This window comes from Naumovozyma dairenensis, chromosome 3 (assembly GCF_000227115.2).
Source record: "Naumovozyma dairenensis CBS 421 chromosome 3, complete genome".
Classification (NCBI taxonomy): Eukaryota; Fungi; Ascomycota; class Saccharomycetes; order Saccharomycetales; family Saccharomycetaceae; genus Naumovozyma; species Naumovozyma dairenensis.
Genome location: NC_016481.1, coordinates 162972 through 190435, shown reverse-complemented (window position 1 = coordinate 190435; position 27464 = coordinate 162972). Strand labels below are relative to the sequence as shown.

The window sequence follows — 27464 nt, the reverse complement described above, 5'->3', positions numbered from 1 at the left end:
AGGGCAACCAGTTTTAAAACTATAGTTTTGTGTAGGGCTTTAGATGTAGGGCTAAAACCGTTTTTTGTATCGTACACAGTGATAGATGAACCCGCGGCTTAGAATATTAATAGAAGGCAAAAAGTGAACGGTTTATAGATAGAGAAAATATAGTTCACATGTAATATTAGAAACTGAACCTTTATTTCTGAGATGTTTGGTGGGGGGTATTACAAAACAAAAAGTCCAATGAAACCGCTAACATACGCATTGGTGTTACTCTTATATTAAATTTGAATACGCCGTTACACATACGAACAACTTTGTTCTGAAAACTTAGTATCTTTCACCACCTTCTTTCTGTTATTGACTCATTCGGCACCTAGAAACCTATCTTTCTGGTACACGCCTTGTCGAGTTAAATACATCAAAGAAAACACTACAGTGACTTTGCATATTATATCACATCACGTCCTGCAAGAAATCCGAAACCTAAATTATAGGGGAATACACAATACGAAGCTACATATTATAACTACGGATTGAAATATGGGTAATTCCAGTTCGAAGTCAACGAAAAGGAAACAATCACTATCATCATCTTCGTCATCATCATCTCCAGGACCTAATAAATTAGATCATAAGAGTAATGATACTGCTCACTCTATCAAATCGTCCAAATCAGCAAGTTCGAGGCGATCGTCGTCTGCAATCAAATCAAATAAAAATGAAAAAACAATAAATTCTGTTTCAGGCCCTCCTGAGTACGTCAATGTTCTCAATCAGAAACAACGTCCTCTGAGGCCTAATGGTTCTCATGCTCGTTCTCATTCTCATTCTTATTCTCAATCACCAGCACAAGCAAATTCGGCTTCAGTGGCAGGAACACCGAAGTTGAAACCTTCTTCAAGGTCGATGGAAAACATCCACGACGCAACAACAGGTTCTCTTACTTCACATAATGCAACTAAAAAGGATCGCAGCCCGAGTCCCTCTTCAGCTAAAAAAAATAGCATGCATCTATTCCCTCAAACTCATGGACATCGTCGTTCTTCATCTCATCATTCTCAAAGTGAATTAATGGGTCAGCAACAAGATAATAATAATGCAGGTCTCAACTTGTCTAGACAATCCACAAACAATAATAATAACAATAATAATAGTGAAGCGACAACGAATCCATTTTTACATCCACTTTTGAATTCAAGTAGAAGACGCTCATCTTCAAGAAGATTAAGTAATAATACAGGCGCAGATTTACCACCATCGATGATACAAATGGAACCTAAATCCCCCATTCTTAAAAATAGTAAATATACTACGTCATCAAATTCCTTCCAATATTATGAAAATGCGTTAACTGATGATGATAATGATAACGATAATGACACAGATATGTTTTCAGATGCTACAAAGACAAATCATCAAAATTTAATTAGACACAAGACATCTTCAAGACCTTCCAGTATAAGAAGTGGTTCATCATCAAGACCGCGTAGAAAATCAAGCAATAATAACATCAATATATCGGCAACTGCCACAGGTGGTTCTCCAAACATGGATAATTTAAATTTACCCAATCAAGATCATACAAGTCAACATTCATTATCATTATCACGTTCCAATTCATTCGCTTCATCTTTACATAGTAGGAAATCATCAATGGGATCCAGTAATAATACGACGGCATATAGTACACCATTAAATTCTCCAGGTCTACTAAGAACAAATGATACATTGACTCAAGATGATTATTTTGGTACTACTGCAGTCCCTACGGCAAATTCTAACGATAATGCAAACCTTCAAACTGATGATACAACACACATAGATTCTGTTAGTATAAACCCTGCTAATGATAATAACAATAATGTGGATGGTTATACTTCTGTAAACGATGGTAATAATAGTATGGATCGTCGCGATTCCATCTCAAAATCAAGATATCCTGCATCACATTCCAATATGGATAATTTTCCAACACATGATTATATTAATAACAACATGGAAAATAACAATACAATGACACAAGAATTACAAACAGATAGTAATATTAATCTCCCGTTAAATGATGGCCAACTCCCTCTAAAGAAGAAAAAACCTATTAAACCAATTGATATAGATGAAACGATTCAAAAATTATTAGATGCAGGTTACGCAGCAAAGAGAACGAAAAATGTCTGTTTAAAAAATTCAGAAATTTTACAAATTTGTCAAGCATCAAGAGAAATTTTCCTTTCACAACCATCTCTTTTAGAATTATCACCACCTGTGAAAATCGTAGGCGATGTGCATGGTCAATATGGTGATCTCTTAAGACTTTTCACTAAATGTGGATTCCCACCTTCAGCAAATTATTTATTTTTAGGTGATTACGTGGATCGTGGTAAACAATCCCTTGAGACCATTTTGTTATTATTATGTTACAAGATTAAATATCCTGAAAATTTCTTCTTATTGAGAGGTAATCATGAATGTGCCAATGTGACAAGGGTTTACGGGTTTTACGATGAATGTAAACGTCGTTGTAATATCAAAACATGGAAAACTTTCATTGATACATTCAACACCTTACCCTTAGCGGCCATCGTCGCTGGTAAGATTTTTTGCGTTCATGGTGGGTTATCACCTGTTTTGAATTCTATGGATGAAATCAGGCATGTAAGTAGACCTACAGATGTGCCTGATTTTGGTTTAATTAATGATTTATTATGGTCAGACCCGACAGATTCACCCAATGAATGGGAAGATAATGAAAGAGGTGTTAGTTACTGTTATAATAAAGTTGCAATTAATAAATTTTTAAATAAATTTGGGTTTGATCTTGTTTGTAGAGCTCATATGGTCGTCGAAGATGGTTATGAATTTTTCAATGATCGAAGTTTGGTTACTGTGTTTTCTGCTCCAAACTATTGTGGTGAATTCGATAATTGGGGAGCGGTTATGAGTGTCAGTGAAGGTTTATTATGTTCATTTGAATTATTAGATCCATTGGATAGTGCAGCGTTGAAACAAGTTATGAAAAAGGGTAGACAAGAAAGAAAATTAGCCAATCAACAACAATATCAAGTTGAAGAGTGATCGCTTCACCGCTTGGGTTGTGAAACATCATAGATCTTTCCCTTCTCTTCTCTGCTCTCCTCTCGTAGCATGATTGTCATAATTGTTTTTTTCTGTGAATATTAAATTAGTACTTCTCTCTCGAAAAAATAAAATGCATACTATAATACATATTAGTATATATTATATCTATTCAAAAATACTTAAACAATGTTTTATATCTCTTACGATTTTACTTCCTACGAGCTCTCTCTTTTGTAATTATATACTTCTAATTACCCCTGGGAAGATTTTATACAACAAAATCATTTCATTCCAAGTGTTAGTTTTCGAAACAATAGTTCACAGTAGCCAAGATTCCAGAGGGGAGTTCTTTATCTATCAGTTTTAAAAGGGGAATATAAGCTGAACCTGTTACCTGGGTTCTCTAATCTACAGTAGGTCCTTACGTCACAAATATAGCGACGATAGAAGTTGAAGAAATTCAAGAAATTACTTGGATATTTTTGTTGAATGTATTTTTTCGCTATCTTCAAAATTTGGAAACAGTAATGTGACCGAATAAGTTTCATAGGGCACCTAGTAATGACTTGTTTGAGTACAATATAGACAGATAAACTACGTACAAATCTTATCTTCAAATGAAACTGATTGTCCGACGCGCTCTATTGATGATGAATATATGTATTATAGTATATTTATAAGTATGTCATTCATTATGTAGTACGTAAGTTATTCATATGGTTGCTTGAAATAATACAAATTAGAAGGAGAGTGATGAATTAAAGATTAAGGGAATGTGCGAAAAACAAACAAACATGAAAGAATTAATTCATTGGGGAGATTACTTACTTAAATAAAGATTCAACTAAGATGACGACAAGGTAAAGAGCAGAAAACTGCCCTTTTATTATTATTATTATTATACATATAAACAAACAAACGAAAGAAAGAAACAAAAAGAGAAATGTTTATATCGGCATTCCTTCTTTTTTTATGCTGTTGTGAACCTGTCGTTATTACTGGCTCCTCCACGGTAACCTCTATTATAACCTCCTCCACCTCTACCGCCACGACGTACTCCACTGCCCCCACGGGAACTTCCACGCCCTGATCCTCCTGATCCTCCTCTACGCGTGTTCAAATTTCCTCTACCACCACCTCTTGAAGATGTTCTTGAACCATCTGATGATTGTAAGAATCCACTTGCTGGAGCAAATAAAGAATATTGTCCTTTCTCCTCATTTGCACCGTTATTTGTATTATTATTATTATTATTATTATTTTCGTTACTATCGTTATTATCATTAAAATTACGTTCTTGTGATTGCTGCGATTGTTGTTCAGAATTATTATATGTATTATTACGAGACTGATAAGATCCTCCACGACCACGTCCACCGCGTCTATTGTATGATCCTCTACTACTACCACCACGGTATCCACCTCTCATATTCGATTTATAATCATATGATGATGATGATGGCGAGGTGAATGTTGTTGGACGAGATCCAGTTGTATCAGCTGAAGTTTCTCTTTCTGAATTTTTAAATACGAAGGGTTTCCCGTCATTATGATCTTGCATATTTTCCTTACCGTCATGATCATCATCAACATCATCATTATGAGTGTTGTTATCTTCATTTATTTGTTCCGTTTTGTTTTCGCGGCTTGAGGTTGATGATGACTGTGAATTCTCTACACTTGAAGAACTTCGTTCATTTAAAGGACCACCATTACCTGACGATGATGAAAGACCGTTTGGTGCGGTTGGCGATACTGAACCTTTCTTTATATCTTCAACAGATCTTTGTAGTACTTGTGAGTAACTTAATGGTTTTGGAATGTTTTTTGTTTTTTCCTGTTCTTTTGATTCTTCGGTTTCAGGAGTATGTTCTGTTTGTTCCGTTGGAATGGTTGTTTCTTTATGTTCTTTCTTTAATATGGTAACTTTAGGCCTAGTATTGCCATTATTATTGGAGTCACCTTGAGATAATCTTCTTAAAGTAGTTGTATCTTCTACATGTAAATGACGCATTTTTTCTTCAATGTCTAAAACTTTAGATTGAGTATCCACAGGTTTTGCAGTACCGAATGGATTTGGTTTAGGTTTTGGAAGCACATAAGGTTTTGAAGGGTCATCCTTGGGGTCAGTTAATAATGTATTTTTGGCAATATATTCTTTAAAATCGTCGAAATGCGCAGGTTCCGTGTTAATTTGATAAATTTCCTTTAATGGTACCACCCAATTGTTTCGAACTTTATCCATATCACGAGAAGTATATAATTCAACGAATGCTACTTTGGAATCATGTTTAAAATTTTGATCAAAGATGGAACCTGATTTCAATACTGCAATGGTTGGTTTCTTATTTAATTCCCAAAACAATTTAAATTTAACAAATTTAGTGTATTTCGCTTGAAATAAATCTTTAATATCATAATCGGAGAATTTAGGAGGTAAATTTGAAAATTTAATAATGTATGGAGGGCCCTGAGGTTGATTTGATGTATCAGGATAAGTACGATAGACGGCATGACCACCCAATCCTGGATGATTAGCTGGAATTGGTTGGTTCAATGCAGAACTTGGAGAACGTGAAAAGTTGCCTGGAGTGTTATTTTGAGATAATCCGTTGAAACCTTGCTCCATTGTTGTAGTTGTTGGTTTCAAAACGTCAATGTTGGTTGTATTGTTGATTGCATCTAGATTGATTTCATCTTCATTCCATACGGAATCGCCTAATGAATCGTCACCGAGGAACTCCTCAAGAGACATTTTCTTAGTAGCACCACCATTATTTGTACCTTAATAGAAAAATTTTAGACAATTGTTAGTTGATATGAGAACAAAAAAGCTGGTAACGCGGTGAACGTGAACAAAGGGCATGTCACAGATAAAGAGATAAAGGGAAAGAAAGTTGATTAAAACATACTCATTATATCGAAATGTTCTGTTCGATTAGTGCGATAAGATAAATTTCAATTGCCTGGTAGATAGAACTGAAACAGTTGGTTGAGTTTACAGGTTGTTCGTGTTTGCTGTCAGATAAATGTTTCTAAGAATAGGTAATGAAAAGCGAACTTACTTCCCATAAGTATAAACCTATTGATACTTTAATCACATATCCTTTCAAATGTCCACTTACGGATATCTCAATTGGAAATTTCGTGGCATTTTCTACAAAGGGACAGAGGGTAACCCATCAGCCTGGTGCGTCATTAATTTTTCTGTTTCTGTTTTTGTGACGCGTTTTTTGTGTGACGCCAAAAAATAATTGTTCTGTCATAGGGCTTATTTGCTTTGCCAGTAGTATTTGCCAGTAGTATTTCTACTGTGTCTAAGAGCTCTGTTTTTTCAATAAATATCGTCATCTACCACTAGAAGAATAAACAGGTGCGGGTGGTATGCGAAATGTTAGGAATAGCTGACATTATTTTGAGAAATATCAACTATTACATATATATATATCTATATATAGATTATTATGCCTTATATTAATGTATAAAACTAAGAATATTTATTGGAATATATCGTACATATATGTCGATTTGCTAAAAGGACATTGATTTCAGACATACAATATTGTCGTAACGTACGGTAGATATGCCGAGACGACAAGGGAAAAGGAAATTTTTCACTATGAGATATCATCAAGAAATCGAATATAGAAGAGATATACGTAGATATACATATACGTATAGGACTACTGATTATAATTTCGGAAAAGTGTGAGTAACATTGCTACACATATTTCTCCCAATTTAACTGATCTAAAGTACAGTTATGGTCTATTTTCTAGCTTGACGACCTTAGTGAGGAATCTCAAAAAAAAAAAAAGAGAATCTTCGCTTAATTGAACTAAAGAAAGAAGACATCAAGTCATTGAAGAAATTAAGTAAAGTTCTAGATGAATCCAAAAGAACTCTAAAATAGAACTAACTAATATATCATCAGACGTTAAAGATTCAGAATGTTTCACCAGAAGTCAACAATATCAATCTGAAATACAACAGATTGAATTGATGTCAGAGTATCATGTCGCATCAATAATTAAATCAGAAAAAGAATTATCAAGACGAACATTGTCTGATAACGATAACTCTACTGGTGAAAAACGTAATAAGAAAGAAAACAAAATCAATACAACTGATTTGAAAAACACTCCAAAGAATACAAGATTAGAATTCAATTCTCCAAAACCACCTCTATTATTGTCAAGCACTGGCCCAAGAGGTAGGTCTTACGATATCAAGACAGCTAATGGAAAAAAAATTACAACTCTATTACCAGGAGCCATCCGCTAAATTAAGCGAAAAACAAGAAGAATTAAACAATTTCCCAAAATGGTGTGATAATTTATCAAGTCTTTGTACTCTATGGCACTTAGATAATAACACAAAAGGTGAATCAATCACAGAAGGTGGAGAGGTGGTATTAAGGAAAGTTATACAAGATTCATTAGGAACTGAAACTTTACAGCTTTGGTAAAATAAGGTCTACAGCAACGGAAATTTTCATGGAGCTAGTTCTAACACACATGTCTAATTTCATTTGTGTTAGAACCAAATATGACAATTAAAATTTTTTTTTCACATTTTGTCTTTAGTGATTTTTAAAAATTTCTCCTTCGTGACATTTTCTAATTCTATAAAAATTTCCGTTGCTGTAGATCCTCTTTCACAAATAATAATATAATTATTTTACACTTCTTTTATATTTACTATTAAACTTCCTTTTTCTATAACACCTACCCAAGACTCCTAAAAACAAGAGATTAAGCAACTTTCCATTGTAGCATGGTCGATCACGTGCAAACAAACCTCTTTCTAACTAAGTGTTAGCGCCACATTTTTTGGTGAAAAATTTCAAAAAGCTCTGGAGATTTCATAATCGAGAGTTTCATAGACTATGCGGTAGGGTTTGTACGTATACAGATAACGTTTTTTTGTACATAGATGCTTGTCAATATCGAGGGGTTGCTCTCTTTGTTTTCTTGAATACCCTAATCTAGTTTTACATAGTAAAGGAAAACCTGGAGTTAGAAACATACCACCATTAACTACTCACTTTCGAACTTGTTCCAGGTGAAGACAAGCCACATATGATCATTACAAAAATTTTCCCAACTTAAACGAGACACGATTTTACTATATCAGAGAGATAACAAAAAAATAAAATAAAGACAAGCAATAATGGTAGTGACATTTAGTAAACGATGGACCTTAGGTCTGATAATGTTAGGTATTGTCATAATACTATGGGTCCTATCATCTTTCCTGATAAACCTTATCTTCGAAGACGATTCCTATAGGAAACCATTTTTCATTACATACCTAAATACTGCTGCATTCATATTCTATTTATTACCAACGGGAAACTCCATATTGACAAACTATAAAGAAACAGGGAATTTTAATATACATCATGAATTAATAATAGAAGAAGAAGGTGACCCGAATGATGAAAATAGTTGGGAATATGCAGATATGCCCACGGGACAAGAACAAGAACAAGAACAAGAACAATCATCTACACCTGAAATAGAAGGGGATGATCTTTTGAGTGTGAGGAGCCCATTAATACCCAAAGATCATCAGCAAATTTCAACTTCAACGTCGAATTATATAGATGCAGAAAGAAATAATAATAATGTGTACACTACGAATAGGAACAGTAGCACAGTTACCGCTCATTTGAAAAGATTATCACTAAAAGAAACGATCAAATTAAGTGCAGAATTTTGTATCCTTTGGTTCTTAGCAAATTTTGCTACAAATGCATCATTAGCATATACATCTGTCGCATCACAAACTATATTATCATCGACATCCTCATTCTTCACATTATTTATAGGTGCGTTATTCCATGTAGAAATGATCAACCCTTTGAAAGTTATTGGATCCACAGTATCATTTATTGGTATAATGTCAGTGATAGAATCAGATTCACATTCATTGCGTAAAGGAAGGCATTTACCTACATCTTCGTCTATCGATGAAAATGGGAACGACACTACAAGGATTCTTATAGGGAATTTATTAGCCATTGCTGGGGCGCTATTCTATGGGATATATAGTACTCTTTTGAAAAGGAAAGTTAAGGATGAATCACGAATAAATGTTAAAATCTTCTTTGGGTTTGTAGGTTTATTCACTCTAGTGTTCTTGTGGCCCACTATTATAATATTACATTATTTAGGTTGGGAATCATTCGAGATACCCACTGATCCAAGAGTCATTTGCATTGTTCTCATGAATTGTATGATTACTTTCGTTAGTGATTTTTGTTGGGCAAAGGCAATGTTATTGACAAGTCCCTTGACTGTCACTGTGGGGTTAAGTATTACGGTCCCGTTGGCAATGGTGGGGGATCTTATCTTCAAACATAAATCAATGCCATTCTTATATTTGATTGGAGCAACATTAATCTTGGGTTCGTTCTTCATTATCAATGAGAGTTCAGCAGAAGATAATTTGGATCAATTGATCAATGAGAGGGAAAGAAGTGCAGATGTTGAAGCATCTACCGTTACATAGGTAACCATTACATAGGAATGTGTTACGAGTCAAACAAAGGGCAGGATAATATTGAATTCAATAATGCATTATTTATAAAAAATTATACAATGGTCAATATCATTACAATGAAGCCATAAAAGTAAACACATGTATTATGACGTCTAATTTTTCATTAATTATCTTACATATCTGCATGTGTCTTTCAATATGTAAAGGGATAATCCTGACTTTTAATTTTGTAACAAGATAGGAAAAATGAAAACATATAGAATAATGCACAGGCAACGACAACGCTTTGTAAGTCTTGAAATTTTTTACTATCCTTATGCCATCTAGGATTATAAACTAACCCAATTACTAGACTCCCTAATATGATGTACATTGATGACACAGAAAATATTTCAATACCAAATTGCCAACCGGTCCCACCGCTGAAATACATTATGTTATCATCTTTATCACGGGCAATAAACGGTATCCCGTTCATTTCAGTAAATTTATACCCAGTGATACTTGGTAATAAAATCAAAGATGAAAGAATGATCATAGCGAGTTTTATTTTGTTATTAAATTTAGGAAAGATAATTTTTTTGAAAAAAAGAAACAGAGCCATGAATCCACAAAAATACATCAAAAATTCATTCATATCAAACTCAGTTTCCAATCGAAGTTGAACATTTAATAATTTGGCAATATAATTACCAAAACGTAATAAATCGCCTGCTCTTTCTGGTGGTAACTCATATTGATAAAAATGCGCCACGGACCATTTGAATGTCTCATTAAATGGAGGTGGATAAACAACAAGATGTGGGACGTTTGTTAATTGTAAGTCAGAAACTAAACTGGGAACCTCATTCACATCAGCAATGAAGAATAAGACGTTTGTATCGGGAACTTGGTTCTTCATTGCATGGCTAACTTTCCTTAAAGTTGTTTCGAATTCACCGCACATTTCGCAGAATTGACCTTGATTATTGGCTCCTGACATAGTAATATAAAGGACATTGTAGAAATCATGTACACCGGTACTCAATTCTTGGTAATTTTCTTCCGTGATTCTTATTATATTGTCTTGATCCTTTAGCTTTTGAACATGTTCTATATTGGCAAAGCCTATAACGCATTGAATACTATTGAGAAGAAATCCGAGAAAGTATAGATATCGCTGCATGGTAAGTAATGTTGTCTACAGTAAGTAAGTAATAATATTACAATGAGATTCGGTAATTTGATATACTTACCAATCTCCTTTATTCGAGGTTACTTCAGCTGTCGAACTCCCTTTGTATTTTTATTCTCGAGTCAAAAGTTTTAAAGGTATTTTGACATTTTTTTATGCAGGTTCTCACACAAAAAAGATTCCGAAAATACAAAAGATTACAAAATGAAATAAAAACGTCACACACTGGGGTAGTGTGTTTACTTGGAGTTGCTCCAAAAAAACTGGAAATAGTGGATCGAATGCTATGTTGTAAGACTATCATTTTCCTCTTAGCAGTTGTGCATTTGGAAATAAAAGAAATAATGATCATATCCGGGTATTGGAACCTTCTTTTATTTCCTGTTAACTATAATATCGTACATGCTTGCTTTATTGTTACCGTAGTTTGCTTTTTTATTATAGTATGTAGATGAATATAAATAATATATCTATTTATTATTAGTTGATTAATTCATTAATTGATGATGCATTAAGTTCTTTTTATTTTCTTTTACCCTTGTAACACTCTCTAGAGTTTATACCTCAAGCCATTTAATCTATATTTGATATCCTTCAATTGCTTTGTTTCTGGTTTCCATTCTTCAAATTCTTTATATAGTTGGTTAATTTCTTCATCTCCTAAATATTTCTTTGTTTCATAAATCAATCCACGCATGGACCAAGGTAAATGATAAGGATTAGTGCCCAATTCAGATAATTTATATGGAGTATAGGTGACAGATGTAGTTGTAGTTGTATCTGTTGTTTCTAGGGCAAACTTAACTCCTAGTTCGTAAACTTGCTTCTCATTATAAACAGTGGAATGACCACCTCCAGTGAGAGGACCTGCTAATGATCCACTAATCTCTTTGACGATCCCGTGATCATCGTAACCTAAATTTAGTAATGTTCCTGCAATTTTGATTATTCTCATTATGAATGATGGAGTCATTGAGCTTTTATCTATAAATGTAGTTCTAAAAATATTTGGATGATCCGCGAAGAGACAAGTAGATGAGTATAACGGAACCAATTGATCATTAATTGACCCAACAAATGTCACTTTTACATTATTTGCAATTATAACACGCAACCCATTAATAAATTTTTTCGATTGAATGGAATCGAATTTCTGAAACTCAAATAATTCTCTCAATGAGTCTCTCTCAATAGTTTGATAAGCTCTTACGAATAAGGTTTGATCAGCTCCATAAAAGGGTCCATTATTAATACCTGCCATTGCCAGCACACTAATAATTTTTTTCTGGGAACAAAACCCGACTTCAGCACTAGCACTTCCAGTGAAAAATTTCGAATTATCCACATTAATAATCCCACTCTCGATCAATTTCGCTAGCAGGATAATTGACACGGGACAACCTTGTGAATGTGATACGAAATAAATGAAATCAGAATCATTAATCTCCTTAGCCCATTTTTGCATGATTGAAAAAAAATATTCCACCCTATCGAAGATGTCACCCTCCTTCTCTAATGCAATTTTGCTAATCTCACATGCCTGATCATGATCATGGAAATATTTCTCCACAATTTCTTCAGCTTCTTTGATGAATTTAGTGGATGTACCCGTAGGTTCCCCAATGAATGGTCTAATCATTTTAGTGGGGAAGAAGCCATGAATACCGACGATGAGAACTTTTATTGGTCTTTTCCCACCGTTAGACATTTCAGATAATTTAGAATATGGGTCCGCTCTGTAGAGGAATTTTTGTTTCTCTTCGTTGAATGTGAACATGTGACTTAATGATGTCCATAGGGATTGTTTTGGTAAGATGTTAATATCCGGGACCATAATGTTCGGGCTTTGAAACCCAGGCATGTTTGACTTTATCCTTGACAGTAATGATTCCTTTTCCGATGAAGGTGGTATGAGCGTATTTACCAATGGATTGAATGGTTCCGTGGTAGGTTGTGTTTTGGTGGTCGACTCCGTTTCAACATAGGTTGTTATTTTAGGCTGCCTTTGCCAGAAAGACCAGCCTCGAGCCCTGGAGGTTTCATCGTGGTTTTCATCAATATTATTGGTATCTGTAGATGCTGTGTCCTTTTGAGTCACTTCATTACTAACATTAGCATTAGCATTAGTTGCTGTCGTTATTGAATCAGGAACTTCTTCAGAGGAGTTATTGGATCGTATTGAACCTGTCGTCCGAGTTGATGACAATTTAGTAGTAGGGGGTATACTATTCTGTTCGGCGGGAGTATTACTAGATCCCCAAATGCTCCAACTTTTATTGGCTTTCTTATTTGAATCGTCATCTTTTGTATTTTTTTGTAAAGGGGGAGGGATAGATGAGTCTTTACCTTTAGTATCATTATCTTCCCCTTTATCACCGACGTTGTTGTTAGAAAAAGTAGAAGTGGATTTTGATCGGAGAGACGTAGCAGATTTTGCTCTAACACTTATTTTGGAAGAAGGTGTAGCAGAAGCCATTCTAATTGTGAAATAAGGGCTTCGAATCAATAATAATTTTGGCGACAGCTTGGCGGAATGATTTGGTTCGTGGGAGTACGGTAGTTATGGAAGTCGAGAATTATATGTTAATTAATTAGATTTATGATTCTGTTGAGACACCTGTTTGAGGTACTAGTTTCCCCTACCTGTGTTTGTTCTTCTACTACTACTATCCCACACTTTGTTGTTACTTACTATTATTGATTGATTGATTGATTGTTTGATTGGAAACCATGTGAAACCAGTTCGGAGTATCTAGGGTTTGCTAAATATATAAGGGCATATTACCTTTACCCTGTAGTTCCCCCCCCCAAAATTGAAAAAGCCCTGACGCGTAAATATTTTTGTTTACTATTTACTTTTCATTTATCCAGGTTTCGCGTTGTTGGATAATTTTACGTACAGCCCTGGTCCGTAATACATACAGTTAGCCTAAAGGGACATTAAACTGAAGAACTACTGCTTTCCTACCAATGTATCAATTTCTATAGGAACTAGTTGAAAGAAGATCTAGAACAACTTGAGATAATAACTAATAAGGCCATTTTACGAATATCCCCCTACCTTATAAAATTTCTCGGGAGACAGACTCTCTTGCAAAGAAGGAAAATGACAAATACAGCGACGACCGGGAAAAGAAAGCAGACCACTATAACTGATTTCTTTAATAAAAGTACATTGAAAAAGGCCAAAGTTAGTAATGAAATTACCGGAGGCAAATCCGCTGTAAAAAATATAGAAGAACAAAACGACAACGTCCTCCCGAATGGTGAAACAGCGATTAAGGAGGATGAGGTTAAAGGAGAAACTAGTGCAACGGCGACCATCGCAAAAGAAAAGGTCCAGACGGAACCAGCCCTTAAGCCTACTACTGAATATCTAATAAAGGCACATTTTCGGAATACCCTTGATCCTGGCACTTCCAAACTCCTATCCTGTGAACTTGATACTATTGAAGACACATGGTTTAGACATCTAATAGAAGAGTTCAAGAAGCCATATTTCTTGAATTTGAAACAATTCATTCTCAATGAACAAGCTAAATATGAAGTATTCCCACCTGCAAAAGATATATATTCATGGACGCGTTTAACTCCCTTTGACAAAGTCAAAGTGGTAATTATAGGACAAGATCCATATCATAATGATAATCAAGCACATGGGTTAGCTTTCAGCGTGAAGCCCCCCGTGCCAGCACCACCATCTTTAAGAAATATATATAAAGAATTGAAACAAAACTATTCAGATTTTGAAATTAATAATAAAGTCGGGGATTTGAGCCCTTGGGCTTTACAAGGTGTTCTGTTATTGAATACCGCGTTGACTGTAAGAGCACATAATGCAAATTCACATTCTAAGAGAGGTTGGGAAGAGTTTACCAAAAGAGTTATCGAAATATTAATTAAGGATAGGGAGAAAGAGGGTAAAACTTTGGTATTTCTCTTATGGGGCAATAATGCCATTAAATTAGTTACATCAATTTTGAAATCAGATGAACAGAAATATAAAAATATATTGGTTTTGAAATCAGTTCATCCTTCACCATTGAGTGCAAGTAGAGGGTTCTTTGGGAATAATCATTTTAAAAAGATAAATGAATGGTTAGCTAATGAACGTAATGAGAAAATGATTGATTGGAGTGTTGTCCCTGGAAATACTTTGAAAGAAATCGCTGCTTCTAATGAAAATTTAAACTGACAGGGTTTGAGTTCTTCCCCTACAATGTGTATTAAAAAAATAAATATAGATTTATATTATAGGCAAATCATATGCATTAAAAGATTTTTTGAAGAAAATATCCTCATACCTTTATTATAATTTACATATAGCATTGTAAGAATCCCATTATATAAGGATGTATACTACAATTTTGTAGAGTTGATGCAATAACAATATTCATAGATTTTCTGATGAAAAAGAAAAGTACCGTGGGTTTTATATCAAATCATTTCTTCAAACCTTCTTCTTGACCATTCAACAAAGTGAACACAGGGGCATTCAATTTTTCTCTACCCCTTAAGAAATCTAATTCCATAACAAAGTCATATTCCAAGACTTTACTACCGACTTTTTCAACTAATTCACCAGCAGCGGCAGCAGAACCACCAGTAGCAATAATATCGTCCACTATGACAACATTAGAACCAGCTGGAATAGCGTCCTTTTGCATTTCAAAGACATCGGTCCCGTATTCCTTTTCGTAAGTAGCTTGAACACATTCACCTGGTAATTTACCAGCTTTTCTCACTGGAACAAAACCAACACCTAAGGCTAGGGCCAAAGTTGGACCGAATAAGAAACCTCTAGATTCTAACCCAATTATGTAATCAACTTTGGTACCTGGGAAGGCCTTATCTAAATGCATTTTGAAAGCATCAGTTAGTTTTTGGAATAAAGATGGGTCTCTGAAGATTGGTAAGAAATCTTCAAATAAAATACCTTCACTTGGGAAGTTTGGGTATTGTCTTAGAGCTGCTTTCAATTCCTTAGCGTATGATTCGATAGACATTATTATTATTATAATTTATTTATTCTTTTTCTTGATGATAGAATTATTTTCCCCTTATGTGCACATCAAAACGTTATAAATATACATGATAAACATATATAATCATTGCCAAGGCATCTATTGATCAATCAATATTGATGAGATGAGTTAATTCGAAAAATTTTCAGCGGTTTTTGGAACTGTGGAATTTTTCAAAATTAAAAAAATAAATAAAACCAAAAATAAAAATAAAAGAGCTCTGCGCAGAACCTTGAAGAGTTGTTGTTATAGCTGAAAGATATGCCAAAGAAGATCGAAAAGATGGTGCTTCAACGTTGCATAGCAAAGGGCATTGTTTTAGTTATATGATAGAAATCAATTCCTAGCAGTAAAAAAAATCGAACTTCCTTTCAAAATAAATGCGTCCTTCTTGTTCCAGATCAGTTGACTATGTCATAGGAAATAAATCTAATGAACGCCGCTTACCACATTATTTCGTTGAATTGACAGAGAGACATCTAGGTGTCTTTGAAGTCCTCAATTCCATGTGCTTGTTAGATAACTACGACCATATTTTATTCTTCTTGGAATGTCAAATGGTGAATACAAAGACATTACCAATTCCTCCATATGATATATGTTTAGTGTTATTGACTCTCGCAACTACTTCTAATTATTATAAGGCAGACATTTTGCAAGCCAGTGATGCCTACAATTTCACAAGACAAAGTTTAGATCAAAGAGCTCTTAAGATATTAAGATTTTATATCAGGATACTACTCGAATTCGATACATCTAAATATGAACAATACGACTTGGAGTTCCTTAGGTGTCAGTTTTTCCTTGTCATTGATACACTTTCACCGAAGAGAGCATATAGAAATATCGACCGTTTTAAGCGTCGTAAAGTGGAGAATTCCAAACTTATATATGGTGAAAGTATCTCCATTAATGAAGATGAATTAAAAGACTTACAAAATCCATACAGATCATACTTAAGTTCTTTAGAAAGGAAAAAATCTGTCCTCGGTAATACGTTAATAAATTGGAAGTTGACTCAACCAGGTGAATTCATCAATATGATTCTTTGGACTCTATCAAATTCATTACAAGACGATCCAGCTTTGTATTTGTCAAGCCACGATGTATGGATGCCAATTTTGGATATTATCCTTGAATTATTTAATCTAAGACAAAAATATTTCCTAAAGAATGAAATTGGTAAAGGTATAAGTGCTGATCTGTGTGTCCAACGACTTTCAGAAAGTCCATTGTCGAGATTTTTCCAATCTGTCGACTCAATTCATTTTACATCTAGATTTTGTGATTACATGTTCATTAATTGTGATTATTCATTGAAGGGGAGCGATAATAGTTCTACTTCAATTCATCCTGTTTATCATGGTGAAAATCAACTGTCCAAATTGTATGTTCCACGAACCAAATATACTAAAGTTTATAAAGCAAGAAAATCATTTCAACTAAGGCGAAAAATCATTGGTTCGTGTTTTAAATTGTTGATCCATGTGCCAGATAAACATAAATTAATTTCTCCTAGAGGAATGTCATCCAATGATATAGTTGACGGAATATCGAGGACATTGGCTACTTTTCAAAATATCGAACAATTTAGATCATTTTTCCTAAGTGATAGTTTGTCACAGGAGGTATTTTTCATTCCATTATTAGCTGAGGGAACTTTGGCTGAGATAATTGAAAACCATAGACAGCATCAAGAAGAAGGACCGAAGACATCAATTAAAGTAGTGAAGTACCTGGGCGATACAGAGCAATTTTTGTTGGAGTTCATCTCGCTATTTGAAAAGGGATTTATGGTGCCTTACTGTGATAAAAAAATTACTGAGAAGGTTATTCTTGAGATTAAAAAAGGTGATATTTGTGTACTGGTTTTATTTAGATATCTTTTGCACCTAATCCCATCTAAAAAATTGAAGTGTGTAAAAAGTTTCAACCATTTTATTGAAGTTCTTAAATGGAACGATTCAAAGAGACTTGATGTTGCAAATACTCAAGACTCACCATTGGATATACCGACATTGTATCTAACTATTTCGAAAATGTTAGAAATATGATGCATAATTAATACTTGTATAGAATTACTTAACTAAGATTTTACTTACTTACTCCTCTTCGTAAGTTATTTTTCATTACTGTCTTATTATGGTTTGTTTACATTATTTTGTAAAAATCGAAATAGCCGCCGAATTTCTTTCAGAAATGGTTACTATCTCAACTTTAACAGAGATATAATAAAAAATAGAGATACGATTTTTTCAATAATATTATTATGGGGTTTATTTTCATTTTAATTGTACATAAAAGAAAGCTGAAGCGTTAAACAGATTTAGAAATATATAAGAATGGATACTAATATTATAAAAATTCTTAGTTTCTCTTTCTGAAACGTCTGTCTCTTTGAGCAGAGACGTTAATGACGGATAATGGCAATTTCAAACCTAAGGACTTAACTAAGTCAGCGGTTTGGTTGTCAACATTCAAGACACCCTTAGAGTGAGATAAGTCCAAAGCGGAAACATCTGGAACATATTGATCCTTTCTTTCTCTTTCTTCTTCTTGCAATTTGAAAGAGATACCTCTAACTGGACCCTTTTGGATTCTCTTCATCAAATGAGTAGTGTAACCGGCAATCTTGTTTCTTAATCTTTTGGATTGAATGGTAGCGATTTCATCACATAATCTCTTGTTGGTTTGGAAATCCAAAGTCAACTTTGGATAATAACGTTCAATCAAAGCCTTAGAGGCACGCTTGACGGTCTTAGTTCTAACTCTACCCTAGTTTTATGAAATTTCAAAAATTCGTTGAAATGACTATTAGTTAGTAAACAAAGAATTCTTTAAACAATTTAAACACTTTCGAAAAAAACGAAAATGGGGGGATTGACTTCTAGAGCATTTTTTTCAGTTTTAATATTTTTGTTCATTTCACTTATTGGTATGAAATCAAAATAAACGATCATTCTTCAAGTTTCTTGTTCAATTACATTTTTTCAATGTATTTTTCCAGTGGTTGGTAGTTCATCGTATATATCCCTAGATTTACGATTGTGCATCTAATATAATATCTAAATTTCTCCACTTTATGTCAACTTCTTATATATTGTCGTCATTCTATATTGTCGTTCATTCTATATTTTCGATTTTTATCACGATTTGAATATTTTGAAGGTATATTTATCGCTCAACTTTTGCTTTAAAAGATCCTAGTGTCTCCCCGCTTTCATAGCCATCAGTTTACGTACCATTTTTGTATTGGTTGTCTCGAAATATTACACTTTTTTGATGTCTAAAAATACCCTCTTTAACGCTACCTATAAACTAGCCCTTTCATCTATATTGAAGCATCTACCTAATGTGGCTACCCTGTTTGTCACCCCGTCAGGCGGAGAGATTCACCGAACTACACAATAATATCGACGCTAAACTGGAAACTTCGCAGCTGTTTAGAAAGGTTCCCGTTTAGCCCTTCTAATGGAAAAATATCAAATACAATTTCAAGAAACCTTTTTACAATGTATGGGTTTTAGAAACCCATTTTTAGGGTGGCTGGGTGTAACCGTCAAGCATTTGTTTTTTTGGAAATAGGAAATATATGAATCCGAGATAAACTATTTTAATTTTAATTTAAAAGTAAATTTAAGATCTACGTACAGTGTGTACTAACCTACAGTAAGACATAACAATCTATAAATAATTCAATCAGCTATTTTGCAAAATTGTAGAATCTAATATCTATTTCCAATCTGCATCATCGAAAGGTATGTGCTCCAAAACTTACCAAATGGTTGCCTATCAACCTTATCTCCGAACCACTTACTAACCTAAAGATAATAAATTAAATTATTATTAAACATATAGATGGTAAAACTAAGACGTTATCAAAGTACGTTAAGCTCGTTACGTTTACCAAATATAGCCACTCCACCAAAATACACATTAGCAACGTTAAGAGCTTTCCCATCTTTAGAACCATTATCATTCATACCGGTGCCAACGTCCATATTTGCCGTCCCCTTAAGACGAGATATACTTTGGAAAGCTGTCGTATATGAGAATGACAATAGAAGAGTCGGTGCATCAAACCCACCGGGAAGAGGTGATGTAGGATACTCGAGACATAAATTATTAAGACAGAAGGGTATAGGTAAAGCAAGAGTCGGGGATGCTAATTCTCCAATTAGACATAATGGTGGTAGGGCGTTAGCTAGAAATGCACCTAATGATTATAGTACCGAACTTCCAAAGAAAATGTACTCATTAGCAATGGTTACTGCATTGAGTCATCTGTATAGGAAAGGGGCATTATTTGTTATCGGAGAGAATGATGACGTTATTAGTAGTATCAACAAGAACGATATAGGAATTTTAGATATCATTAAAACGAGAAGCCAAGAAAGAGAAGAAGGGGAAAAAGAAGAACAAGATTACAGAAGTGTCATGTTCAAGAAATTCATAAGGGAAAATGAACTTACTAAGAAAAGACTCCTGTTTGTTACATCAAAACCGAGAATAGGATTGTTGAATTTTACTGGGCATTTTAAAAAAGATGTAGACATTGTTCAACAGGAAGGTCTAGAGGTGAATGATCTTCTGAAGTCACAGAAAGTGTTCCTAGAATTGGACGTTTTGAAATATTTAATAAAAGAACATGGAAGATTTCCAGAAGAAAATTAAACGGTCTATGTACTGCGTTTATGACCAAAATCAATTACTTGTAAATAAGGGATATTTAGTCTTTAATCTTTAATGATTTGAATTTTGTTTTACGAGCTATGATGTTCTTTTTAAGGAGGAGTGTCGTTGTGCTTGTTTCCGTGCATCTTATATGTTATCTGCTATAGTCTAGCCTTGATTTAAATACTTTACATATAATAGAGAAATTAGGTGATATTTTGCCATTGCGCTAGCAAGTATCACAGGAACTATCTCCACTCATAAAGAAAAAAAAATATGTAAAGGTATAGCCAATACCGTAAGTAAGTATTCGAGAGGTGGCCAACACATATAGTATAGCATATTCATAAAACGCTAGACGACGATTGGTTCTACGAGCTTATTTTGTTTCTTGCGCCTAGGCTTACACTAAATGAACACCCAATATGTATGTAATAAAAGGAAATGAGTTAGATCTCATAGAAGACAATGTTCAATGATCTGCTGACAGATTCTATTTGTTTTCTGATTTTACGTATGTTACCATCATTGGCGCTAACTTTGTTTCGATTTCTCATCATCCACATTTATTTCAAGACTATGCATCCGTACATTCTGTCCATTTTTTTGCGTGGGTCCATCCAGAAAGTTGTTTTCAACAGGACGAATTGCCTATGGGTCAGACAGAGATACCCGAAAAACTGAAAGACCCGTTAACAAAGTTTCCGCCTAAGCCCATGACAAGTTAGGCACATACCCTCTATATTCTCTGCGGAACTGGAAAGCCTCCTCTGCCTGGCGAAACACGGTAGTAGGAAACATAGTATGTTAAGCCAAAAATAATGGATAATTGGAAGTGATATAGTTAATAAAGGGCATATTTCAATATTATTGGCAAATTTCAAAGTGACGAATAGCAAAAAATACGGGTAAAGATGTCTTTAGTTGTTGCTGAACAAGGTTCCTTCCAACATATTTTGCGGTATGTATAAAAATAATACAATAAAGCGTTGAATCAGATCGAATAAAAATGGGCATTATATGAAAAAATTGGAATTAACTTAGGCTACCTGCCATAAAGTCGATAAAGAAAATGCATGAATGTTTGCAGATTGCCACAATTATCCCTGAAAAGTCCGAGAAAAGTCAAAGTCATATTATAAACGAAATTAGAAGTAAGAAAACTGCAGGAAGAATAATAGATGGTTATATCCATAGAAGAGTAGAAATGAATTAATTATAAACACCGGAATGGGCAAAAGAAGTAATGTTCCAAGATTAAATGTGGTATAAGAAGAAGTAAACATGATAATTCATAGTATAAGATTCCATGTCTATATTGAAGAGAAAATGACTGCAATCTTATGACATACGCACCTTTAGAGGTCACAACTTGGTATATCACGATTCAAGGACAAGAGATAGACAATTTTTGGAATTAAGATTACTAACAATGAATGATTGACTTTTTTCTTTTTAAAACAGTTTGTTAAACACTAACGTCGATGGTAACATCAAGATCGTTTACGCTTTGACCACCATCAAGGGTGTCGGTCGTCGTTACTCTAATTTGGTCTGTAAGAAGGCTGATGTTGATTTACACAAGAGAGCTGGTGAATTGACTCAAGAAGAATTGGAAAGAATTGTTCAAATCATGCAAAACCCAACTCATTATAAGATTCCAGCTTGGTTCTTAAACCGTCAAAAGGATATTACTGACGGTAAGGATTACCATTCTTTGGCTAACAATGTTGAATCCAAATTGAGAGATGATTTAGAAAGATTAAAGAAAATCAGAGCTCACAGAGGTATTAGACATTTCTGGGGTTTACGTGTTAGAGGTCAACATACTAAGACCACTGGTAGAAGAAGAGGTTAAACAATTTGATTCTGTATTTTTAAATTTTTCCATAATCGTAATTTCAAATTCAAATTTTAAACTTTAATTTATCTTTTAAATGGACTAAATATGTTTCGCTTTGTAACAATTATAAACAAAAATTGACATCTTAATTAATACATTATAGGCTATGTTAATTAATAATATTATAAACGATTTTTCTCATTATATAAACATTAATCGATAAAGATCCTAGAATTAAAGTGAAGATATATGGTCTATTGCTCCTTTTTGGATTCATTTAACCGTAAGTGTAACGTTAGCTAGCATTTGAATATTATCACAAAGATATATTTAACGTATGTACGGTAGAGTCTCTGCAGAATATTTTTTACATAAGATATTTTTGTAATAGAGATAGAGATGGTTGAATGCATTCGATTAAATGTGCTGTGATGTGATGAAGAGAATATGTATAAAATATAGAGAATACTAGGCATATATTACTTGAATTAAAATGGTTAGTTGATAGTATTACTGTCAATCTCCTTCAATGGACTTTTTTCGATGAATTCCGGTTGGAATTCCAATTTCAGATTATTTCTATTTTTCTTTGATGGAGAGGTAATTAATTGAGGACCGTTAATTAGTCTATTAACTCTACTATTTGGAGATGTTTTCACTGGAGTTAATATTCTTTTATCATTATTTAAATGGAATGTTAATGCTTGACTTTTCTTACCGTTAGGCGATGGACCCTTTGTCGGCGTTATTATCGTTCTTGATGATTTATTATTATGTCTTGGCGGAGTAGAATGAGAACTTGGCATTCTTAGTTTCAAAGTAGTTGTTGAACCCATACGATTCCCGTTTTGATTATCTTTGGAAGTTTTTGGCGCTAATGGTGTCAATTGTAAAGGTGGGATATTTTCATTATTTGATACTGACGGAGTTGTGTTGGTATTATTATTGTGATGATCTTCTTCAGTGAAATCTTCTGTAGATGAATTAACACTAGTATCGGACAGTTTCAAAGATTCTGATGCCGTGGAAGTAATAGAAGGAGTGGAATTGGAACCTGCAATGGCTAATTTTTGCTTTTTCACAGATTGTCTTTTATTTTGGAACCAAATTTGAACGGATTTATCAGACATTTTACAAATTTCAGCTAATTCTAATCTTTTCTTTTTGTTTGGTGTTGGACATCTTTCAAACTCAGTTTGTAATATGAGTAATTCTTGAGATGAAGTTCTTCTTCTTTTACGGCGTGCTAGTGGAGCATTGTCAATTTTAGGTTCTTTTGTACCGAATGTATCTTTGGAATGAGTAATAAATGCAAATGCACGTTTCTTATCGTTACTTGAAGGTGTTATTGATGCCTTCATTGCGGCAATTGGAGTCAATGTATCATTAGTTTTTTTGGCTTGTGATATTACCAATAATGAAGAAGCAGTTGGTGATTGTCTTTTTATTAGTGGAGTAGATGGGGATCTAGCTGGGACCTTAATTTTAGTTGAAAGGGGCTCAAATGATGAAGTATGAATCAGACGATGTGGTAAAGGTGAAGAATAACTGTCACTGTTTTTATTTTGAGGATCGATACGTTGATGGAGAAGATTTTTGTTATCGTCTTCAGGTGTTGGTAAAGGATTGAAATTAGATGAAGGGAAACTTACAGTATGCCTTAGAGCACTTTCTACAGATGAAGGACGAATGAGACTGTTACAATTGCTAGATAATATTGGAGGCAATTTTATTATGCCACGAGGATCACTTTGGAAATTGGATCTTATTGTGGGTGGTAGTGGAAAATATAATTTTGAATTTGATGTTGCCTGTTCATGGTTTAATAGGTTAGCGACTGAAGGTAATTTTGTGTTATTATTTGAAAACATTTTTTCAATTTTATTTCAGAGCAAGGATGAATGAATGAATGAATGAACGAATGAGCGAATGAAACAAAATTATGAATATTGTTTTATTTCAAGGAATGTAACCTAGCGAGTTGATTAGTTAGGTAGGTATTTAAATGATGGATCTGACAAGACACAATTCCTTCAAGGGTTATGTTAGTTCGTTTACATAATTATAGATATATATACTTATGGATGGATTTTGCAACAATGAGGAAACTATACAGAGTTGATGCACATCAAGCCTTTCTATGTTTATGTTGTTGTGCATACATTACCGAAGTTTCGTACGTTATTTTCTTCATGAGCTCTAGAAGATCGTGTTTTTTTCCAAAATGTTGTTGATATGTAAACATTCAAGTAAATGGCGTCTGTGATTTATTCCGCGCTTACTTCCCGATCGGGTCAATGGCGGGTTGTTAATTTAAAGGGCGATTTCCTAAAATGGTCAAGAGATTGACAGTAAGATATGAAGATTCCGAAATTTCGCGGTTTTTCGCGTCGGACGAAGGGTTCGGTCCGTTCCGTACGGAGATATTCTTGTGGCACGAACGCCAAATTCGGTGTCCGCGACGCGTCAAAGTCAAACGATATATTTTGGTAATTGGTTTTCCCTTCTGGGAATAGTGTTTATCTTAATTTAAACAAATATGGACACAAATTATTTCATCTTTTGTAAAATTGTAAAACAGCCTAGAACTATTGTAATAAGATGGGGGATCGACAATAATTATCTAATCATGATAGTATCTAATATGGGTTACATATGTAAGAAATATAGTTTAGTTATCTCAGATTTGATTTGCGCCTAGCATTTTTTTTTTATGTTTTCCTTTGAACCTGCACCATCCAGATTTTCTAATAAAGTAAGGCTATATTTTGTAAATGTTTCTGCAATATGTGGAAATGGAACTGTTTTCTTGATTTATTAAGTAGGGCTTCATATTGTATATTTTAAGTAGACTATTTTCAAGTTAGTATAGCATCGAAGCGCCGTTCCGCTGACAATATTTGTAGAGCAATATTCTTATTGGACTCAAACAATGCGATAGATTTGTCAAGTATGCTATCTATAATGGAACACGTCCTCGAATAATTGATTGTTCTAACTACATTGTTTTTCTTTCTCATACAGAGGAGGAGAACATCTTGCATTAGCAGTAATCTGGTGCAGCAGAATAAATACCCGTTATTTCCTATAAAAAAATTTATTTTGTCGTTCCATTCCTTTTCTCTGACACTCTACTAAATATAGTTAACAATAATAAACTATACCCTTTTATTCAATCTTGAAATTATGATCGTTTCAAGTCAATAAGGTTTGTAAATAAGGTTTATACAAAAATTCTTGATTTTTTTATTTACTTTTCATGTCTTACAATTTACCTATATAATAGAATTGGAAAAGTTAGAGAAAATAAATACCAAAGTAACCCAAACTGCTTCCTGTACGTAGAGAAAACTACTTCGAAAATTAATACTAGGAATATTTCATAATATTATTCATTTTGAAGGTGTTAAACCACCAAAAAAAGGGACCCAATAAAATATAAAACTCATCGTTGCCAATATACTAGAATAAGTTAAGAAAATATTGAAATTATATGATCACGGATAAATATCAAATGAATGAAAGCAGAATAAGAAAAAATGATAGGGCTAACTACACTTCATTTTGAAACAACTACAATTTGAAAGCTATTAAAACGAAAAAAGAATAATTATTTGATAAAAGGGAATAAGAATTTTAAAATTAATTTAAGAAAAGTTTATATAAATGTTTATATAGAGATACAGATGTAATAGACACATAGATATCTATATGTTTATGCATTCATGCGTTTTTCATGTGTGTTTACAAGTGTGTATCTAAAGGAAGTAGCGCTCCACTTTATTATTGTAATGAATATTTTTTTTCCAACAAAGATTATTTGTTAGCGGATTCGAAATATTCCTTGGAAGCATCAACATCTGGCTTGATGGTAGCGGAACCAGGAGTCCAGTTACATGGCAAAACAGTACCATTCTTATCAGTCCATTGGAAACCTTCAACCAATCTTAAAGCTTCTTCAACGTTTCTACCAACAGACAAATCGTTAATAGTAATATGTCTGATGACACCCTTTGGATCAATGATAAATAAACCTCTTAAAGCGACACCTTCTTCTTCAATCAAAACACCGTAGTCTCTTGAAAGAGAGTGGTTCTTATCAGCAATTAATGGGATATCAACTGGACCTAAACCACCTTCCTTTCTTGCAATATTAGTCCAGGCTAATAAAGAATATTCGGAATCAGTGGAAGCGAAAAGAACTTGAGCACCTTGTTCTTCAAATCTTTTGGCGGCATCTGAGAAGGCAATGATTTCAGTTGGACAAACAAAAGTGAAAGCCATTGGGACGAACGCTAGAACGACGTATTTACCGGCATATTTATCTAAGGAGACTTCATCAAAGACACCATCGATGACTGCGGTCTTGTTGAATTTTGGAGCTTGCTTTTGAACTTGTGCGACCATTTTTTAATGTATATTATGTGTATGTGTTTTATTTAGAGGAATTCAGATGGAATTAGATTGAACTAGATTGAGTAACTGATTTGTTATTCTTGTTATTAGATATATCTATATTTGTGAAAAATGTGATCTGATCTGATCTGATCTGAAAAATATCCTGCTAGTATTTCCTCCCCTTTTTATATTTTTTCACTTTCCCTCTTCCAGAAGGGAAGCTCCCAGTACCCTACCGTAACGGACGTGGCCACCACCCGTTTAGTTCAGTTTTAGTAAGATGAGTGAAGTCCTCTCTCTATGTTTTCCCACAGTTCCCACCCCCCGATATCCCCTGGGAACTGGGAACTACCCTTTGAGGTGTCGAGGGAACGCTATTTGGCTGGCCAGCCTGGTTGGGAGGGGGGGGGCCGGTCCCCGACTGCCTGCGGAGTTGTCTGGCCCTGATCCTTGGTGGAAAGAGACATCGAATGTTCTAGACAACGATGAGTGCGTTACTAAGCGAAGCGCTAGGAAGACGAAGAAGAAGGCTACTACTAATATAGTTATGTCGAAAACAGCCGTATTTAGCCAAGAGTCTCAGACACGAATACAACCGTAAAGGTTACGTAAGTTCCACACTCTCATCTCGAAGTCGACAGGTAGATCTTCTGTTAATGACATAAGATAAACTGTTGCTTTTACAGTCTAGATGAATTGGACCTCACTATGTACACATAGATACATGCCCGAATATAGGCCTGGACTTACATTTACTTTACACCGACCGACAACTGTAAAG

At 34.1% G+C, this 27464-nt stretch overlaps 13 protein-coding genes across 13 annotated transcripts; 6 read left to right on the top strand and 7 right to left on the bottom strand.

Annotated features, from left to right (window-relative positions):
- Positions 1 to 528: 528 nt before the first annotated feature.
- Positions 529 to 3060, top strand: PPZ1 (salt homeostasis regulator; the record flags this gene model as incomplete). The annotated part of the gene is made up of 1 exon (XM_003668952.1): positions 529 to 3060. The coding sequence occupies one exon, from the start codon at positions 529 to 531 to the stop codon at positions 3058 to 3060; it is 2532 nt and encodes an 843-aa protein (XP_003669000.1).
- Positions 3061 to 4033: 973 nt separating this feature from the next.
- On the bottom strand, positions 4034 to 5818 carry PSP2 (Psp2p; the record flags this gene model as incomplete). The annotated part of the gene is made up of 1 exon (XM_003668951.1): positions 4034 to 5818. The coding sequence occupies one exon, from the start codon at positions 5816 to 5818 to the stop codon at positions 4034 to 4036; it is 1785 nt and encodes a 594-aa protein (XP_003668999.1).
- A 2417-nt stretch (positions 5819 to 8235) lies between these two features.
- Positions 8236 to 9579, top strand: NDAI0C00940 (uncharacterized protein; the record flags this gene model as incomplete). The annotated part of the gene is made up of 1 exon (XM_003668950.1): positions 8236 to 9579. The coding sequence occupies one exon, from the start codon at positions 8236 to 8238 to the stop codon at positions 9577 to 9579; it is 1344 nt and encodes a 447-aa protein (XP_003668998.1).
- Positions 9580 to 9763: 184 nt separating this feature from the next.
- On the bottom strand, positions 9764 to 10735 carry OST6 (dolichyl-diphosphooligosaccharide--protein glycotransferase; the record flags this gene model as incomplete). The annotated part of the gene is made up of 1 exon (XM_003668949.1): positions 9764 to 10735. One exon carries the CDS (start codon positions 10733 to 10735, stop codon positions 9764 to 9766), a length of 972 nt encoding a protein of 323 aa, XP_003668997.1.
- Positions 10736 to 11294: 559 nt separating this feature from the next.
- On the bottom strand, positions 11295 to 13220 carry NDAI0C00920 (uncharacterized protein; the record flags this gene model as incomplete). The annotated part of the gene is made up of 1 exon (XM_003668948.1): positions 11295 to 13220. The coding sequence occupies one exon, from the start codon at positions 13218 to 13220 to the stop codon at positions 11295 to 11297; it is 1926 nt and encodes a 641-aa protein (XP_003668996.1).
- Positions 13221 to 13850: 630 nt separating this feature from the next.
- On the top strand, positions 13851 to 14939 carry UNG1 (uracil-DNA glycosylase; the record flags this gene model as incomplete). Its single annotated transcript, XM_003668947.1, has 1 exon — positions 13851 to 14939. One exon carries the CDS (start codon positions 13851 to 13853, stop codon positions 14937 to 14939), a length of 1089 nt encoding a protein of 362 aa, XP_003668995.1.
- A 247-nt stretch (positions 14940 to 15186) lies between these two features.
- On the bottom strand, positions 15187 to 15750 carry APT1 (adenine phosphoribosyltransferase APT1; the record flags this gene model as incomplete). The annotated part of the gene is made up of 1 exon (XM_003668946.1): positions 15187 to 15750. The coding sequence occupies one exon, from the start codon at positions 15748 to 15750 to the stop codon at positions 15187 to 15189; it is 564 nt and encodes a 187-aa protein (XP_003668994.1).
- A 398-nt stretch (positions 15751 to 16148) lies between these two features.
- Positions 16149 to 17822, top strand: NSE5 (Smc5-Smc6 complex subunit NSE5; the record flags this gene model as incomplete). Its single annotated transcript, XM_003668945.1, has 1 exon — positions 16149 to 17822. One exon carries the CDS (start codon positions 16149 to 16151, stop codon positions 17820 to 17822), a length of 1674 nt encoding a protein of 557 aa, XP_003668993.1.
- Positions 17823 to 18135: 313 nt separating this feature from the next.
- RPS17A (40S ribosomal protein eS17) lies at positions 18136 to 19013 on the bottom strand (the record flags this gene model as incomplete). The annotated part of the gene is made up of 2 exons (XM_003668944.1): positions 18136 to 18543; positions 19011 to 19013. The coding sequence occupies 2 exons, from the start codon at positions 19011 to 19013 to the stop codon at positions 18136 to 18138; spliced, it is 411 nt and encodes a 136-aa protein (XP_003668992.1).
- Positions 19014 to 19626: 613 nt separating this feature from the next.
- YML6 (mitochondrial 54S ribosomal protein uL4m) lies at positions 19627 to 20442 on the top strand (the record flags this gene model as incomplete). The annotated part of the gene is made up of 1 exon (XM_003668943.1): positions 19627 to 20442. One exon carries the CDS (start codon positions 19627 to 19629, stop codon positions 20440 to 20442), a length of 816 nt encoding a protein of 271 aa, XP_003668991.1.
- Positions 20443 to 21356: 914 nt separating this feature from the next.
- RPS18B (40S ribosomal protein uS13) lies at positions 21357 to 22300 on the top strand (the record flags this gene model as incomplete). The annotated part of the gene is made up of 2 exons (XM_003668942.1): positions 21357 to 21403; positions 21907 to 22300. 2 exons carry the CDS (start codon positions 21357 to 21359, stop codon positions 22298 to 22300), a joined length of 441 nt encoding a protein of 146 aa, XP_003668990.1.
- A 482-nt stretch (positions 22301 to 22782) lies between these two features.
- On the bottom strand, positions 22783 to 24156 carry YOX1 (Yox1p; the record flags this gene model as incomplete). The annotated part of the gene is made up of 1 exon (XM_003668941.1): positions 22783 to 24156. One exon carries the CDS (start codon positions 24154 to 24156, stop codon positions 22783 to 22785), a length of 1374 nt encoding a protein of 457 aa, XP_003668989.1.
- Positions 24157 to 26101: 1945 nt separating this feature from the next.
- On the bottom strand, positions 26102 to 26692 carry TSA1 (thioredoxin peroxidase TSA1; the record flags this gene model as incomplete). Its single annotated transcript, XM_003668940.1, has 1 exon — positions 26102 to 26692. One exon carries the CDS (start codon positions 26690 to 26692, stop codon positions 26102 to 26104), a length of 591 nt encoding a protein of 196 aa, XP_003668988.1.
- Between the last annotated feature and the right edge of the window lie 772 nt (positions 26693 to 27464).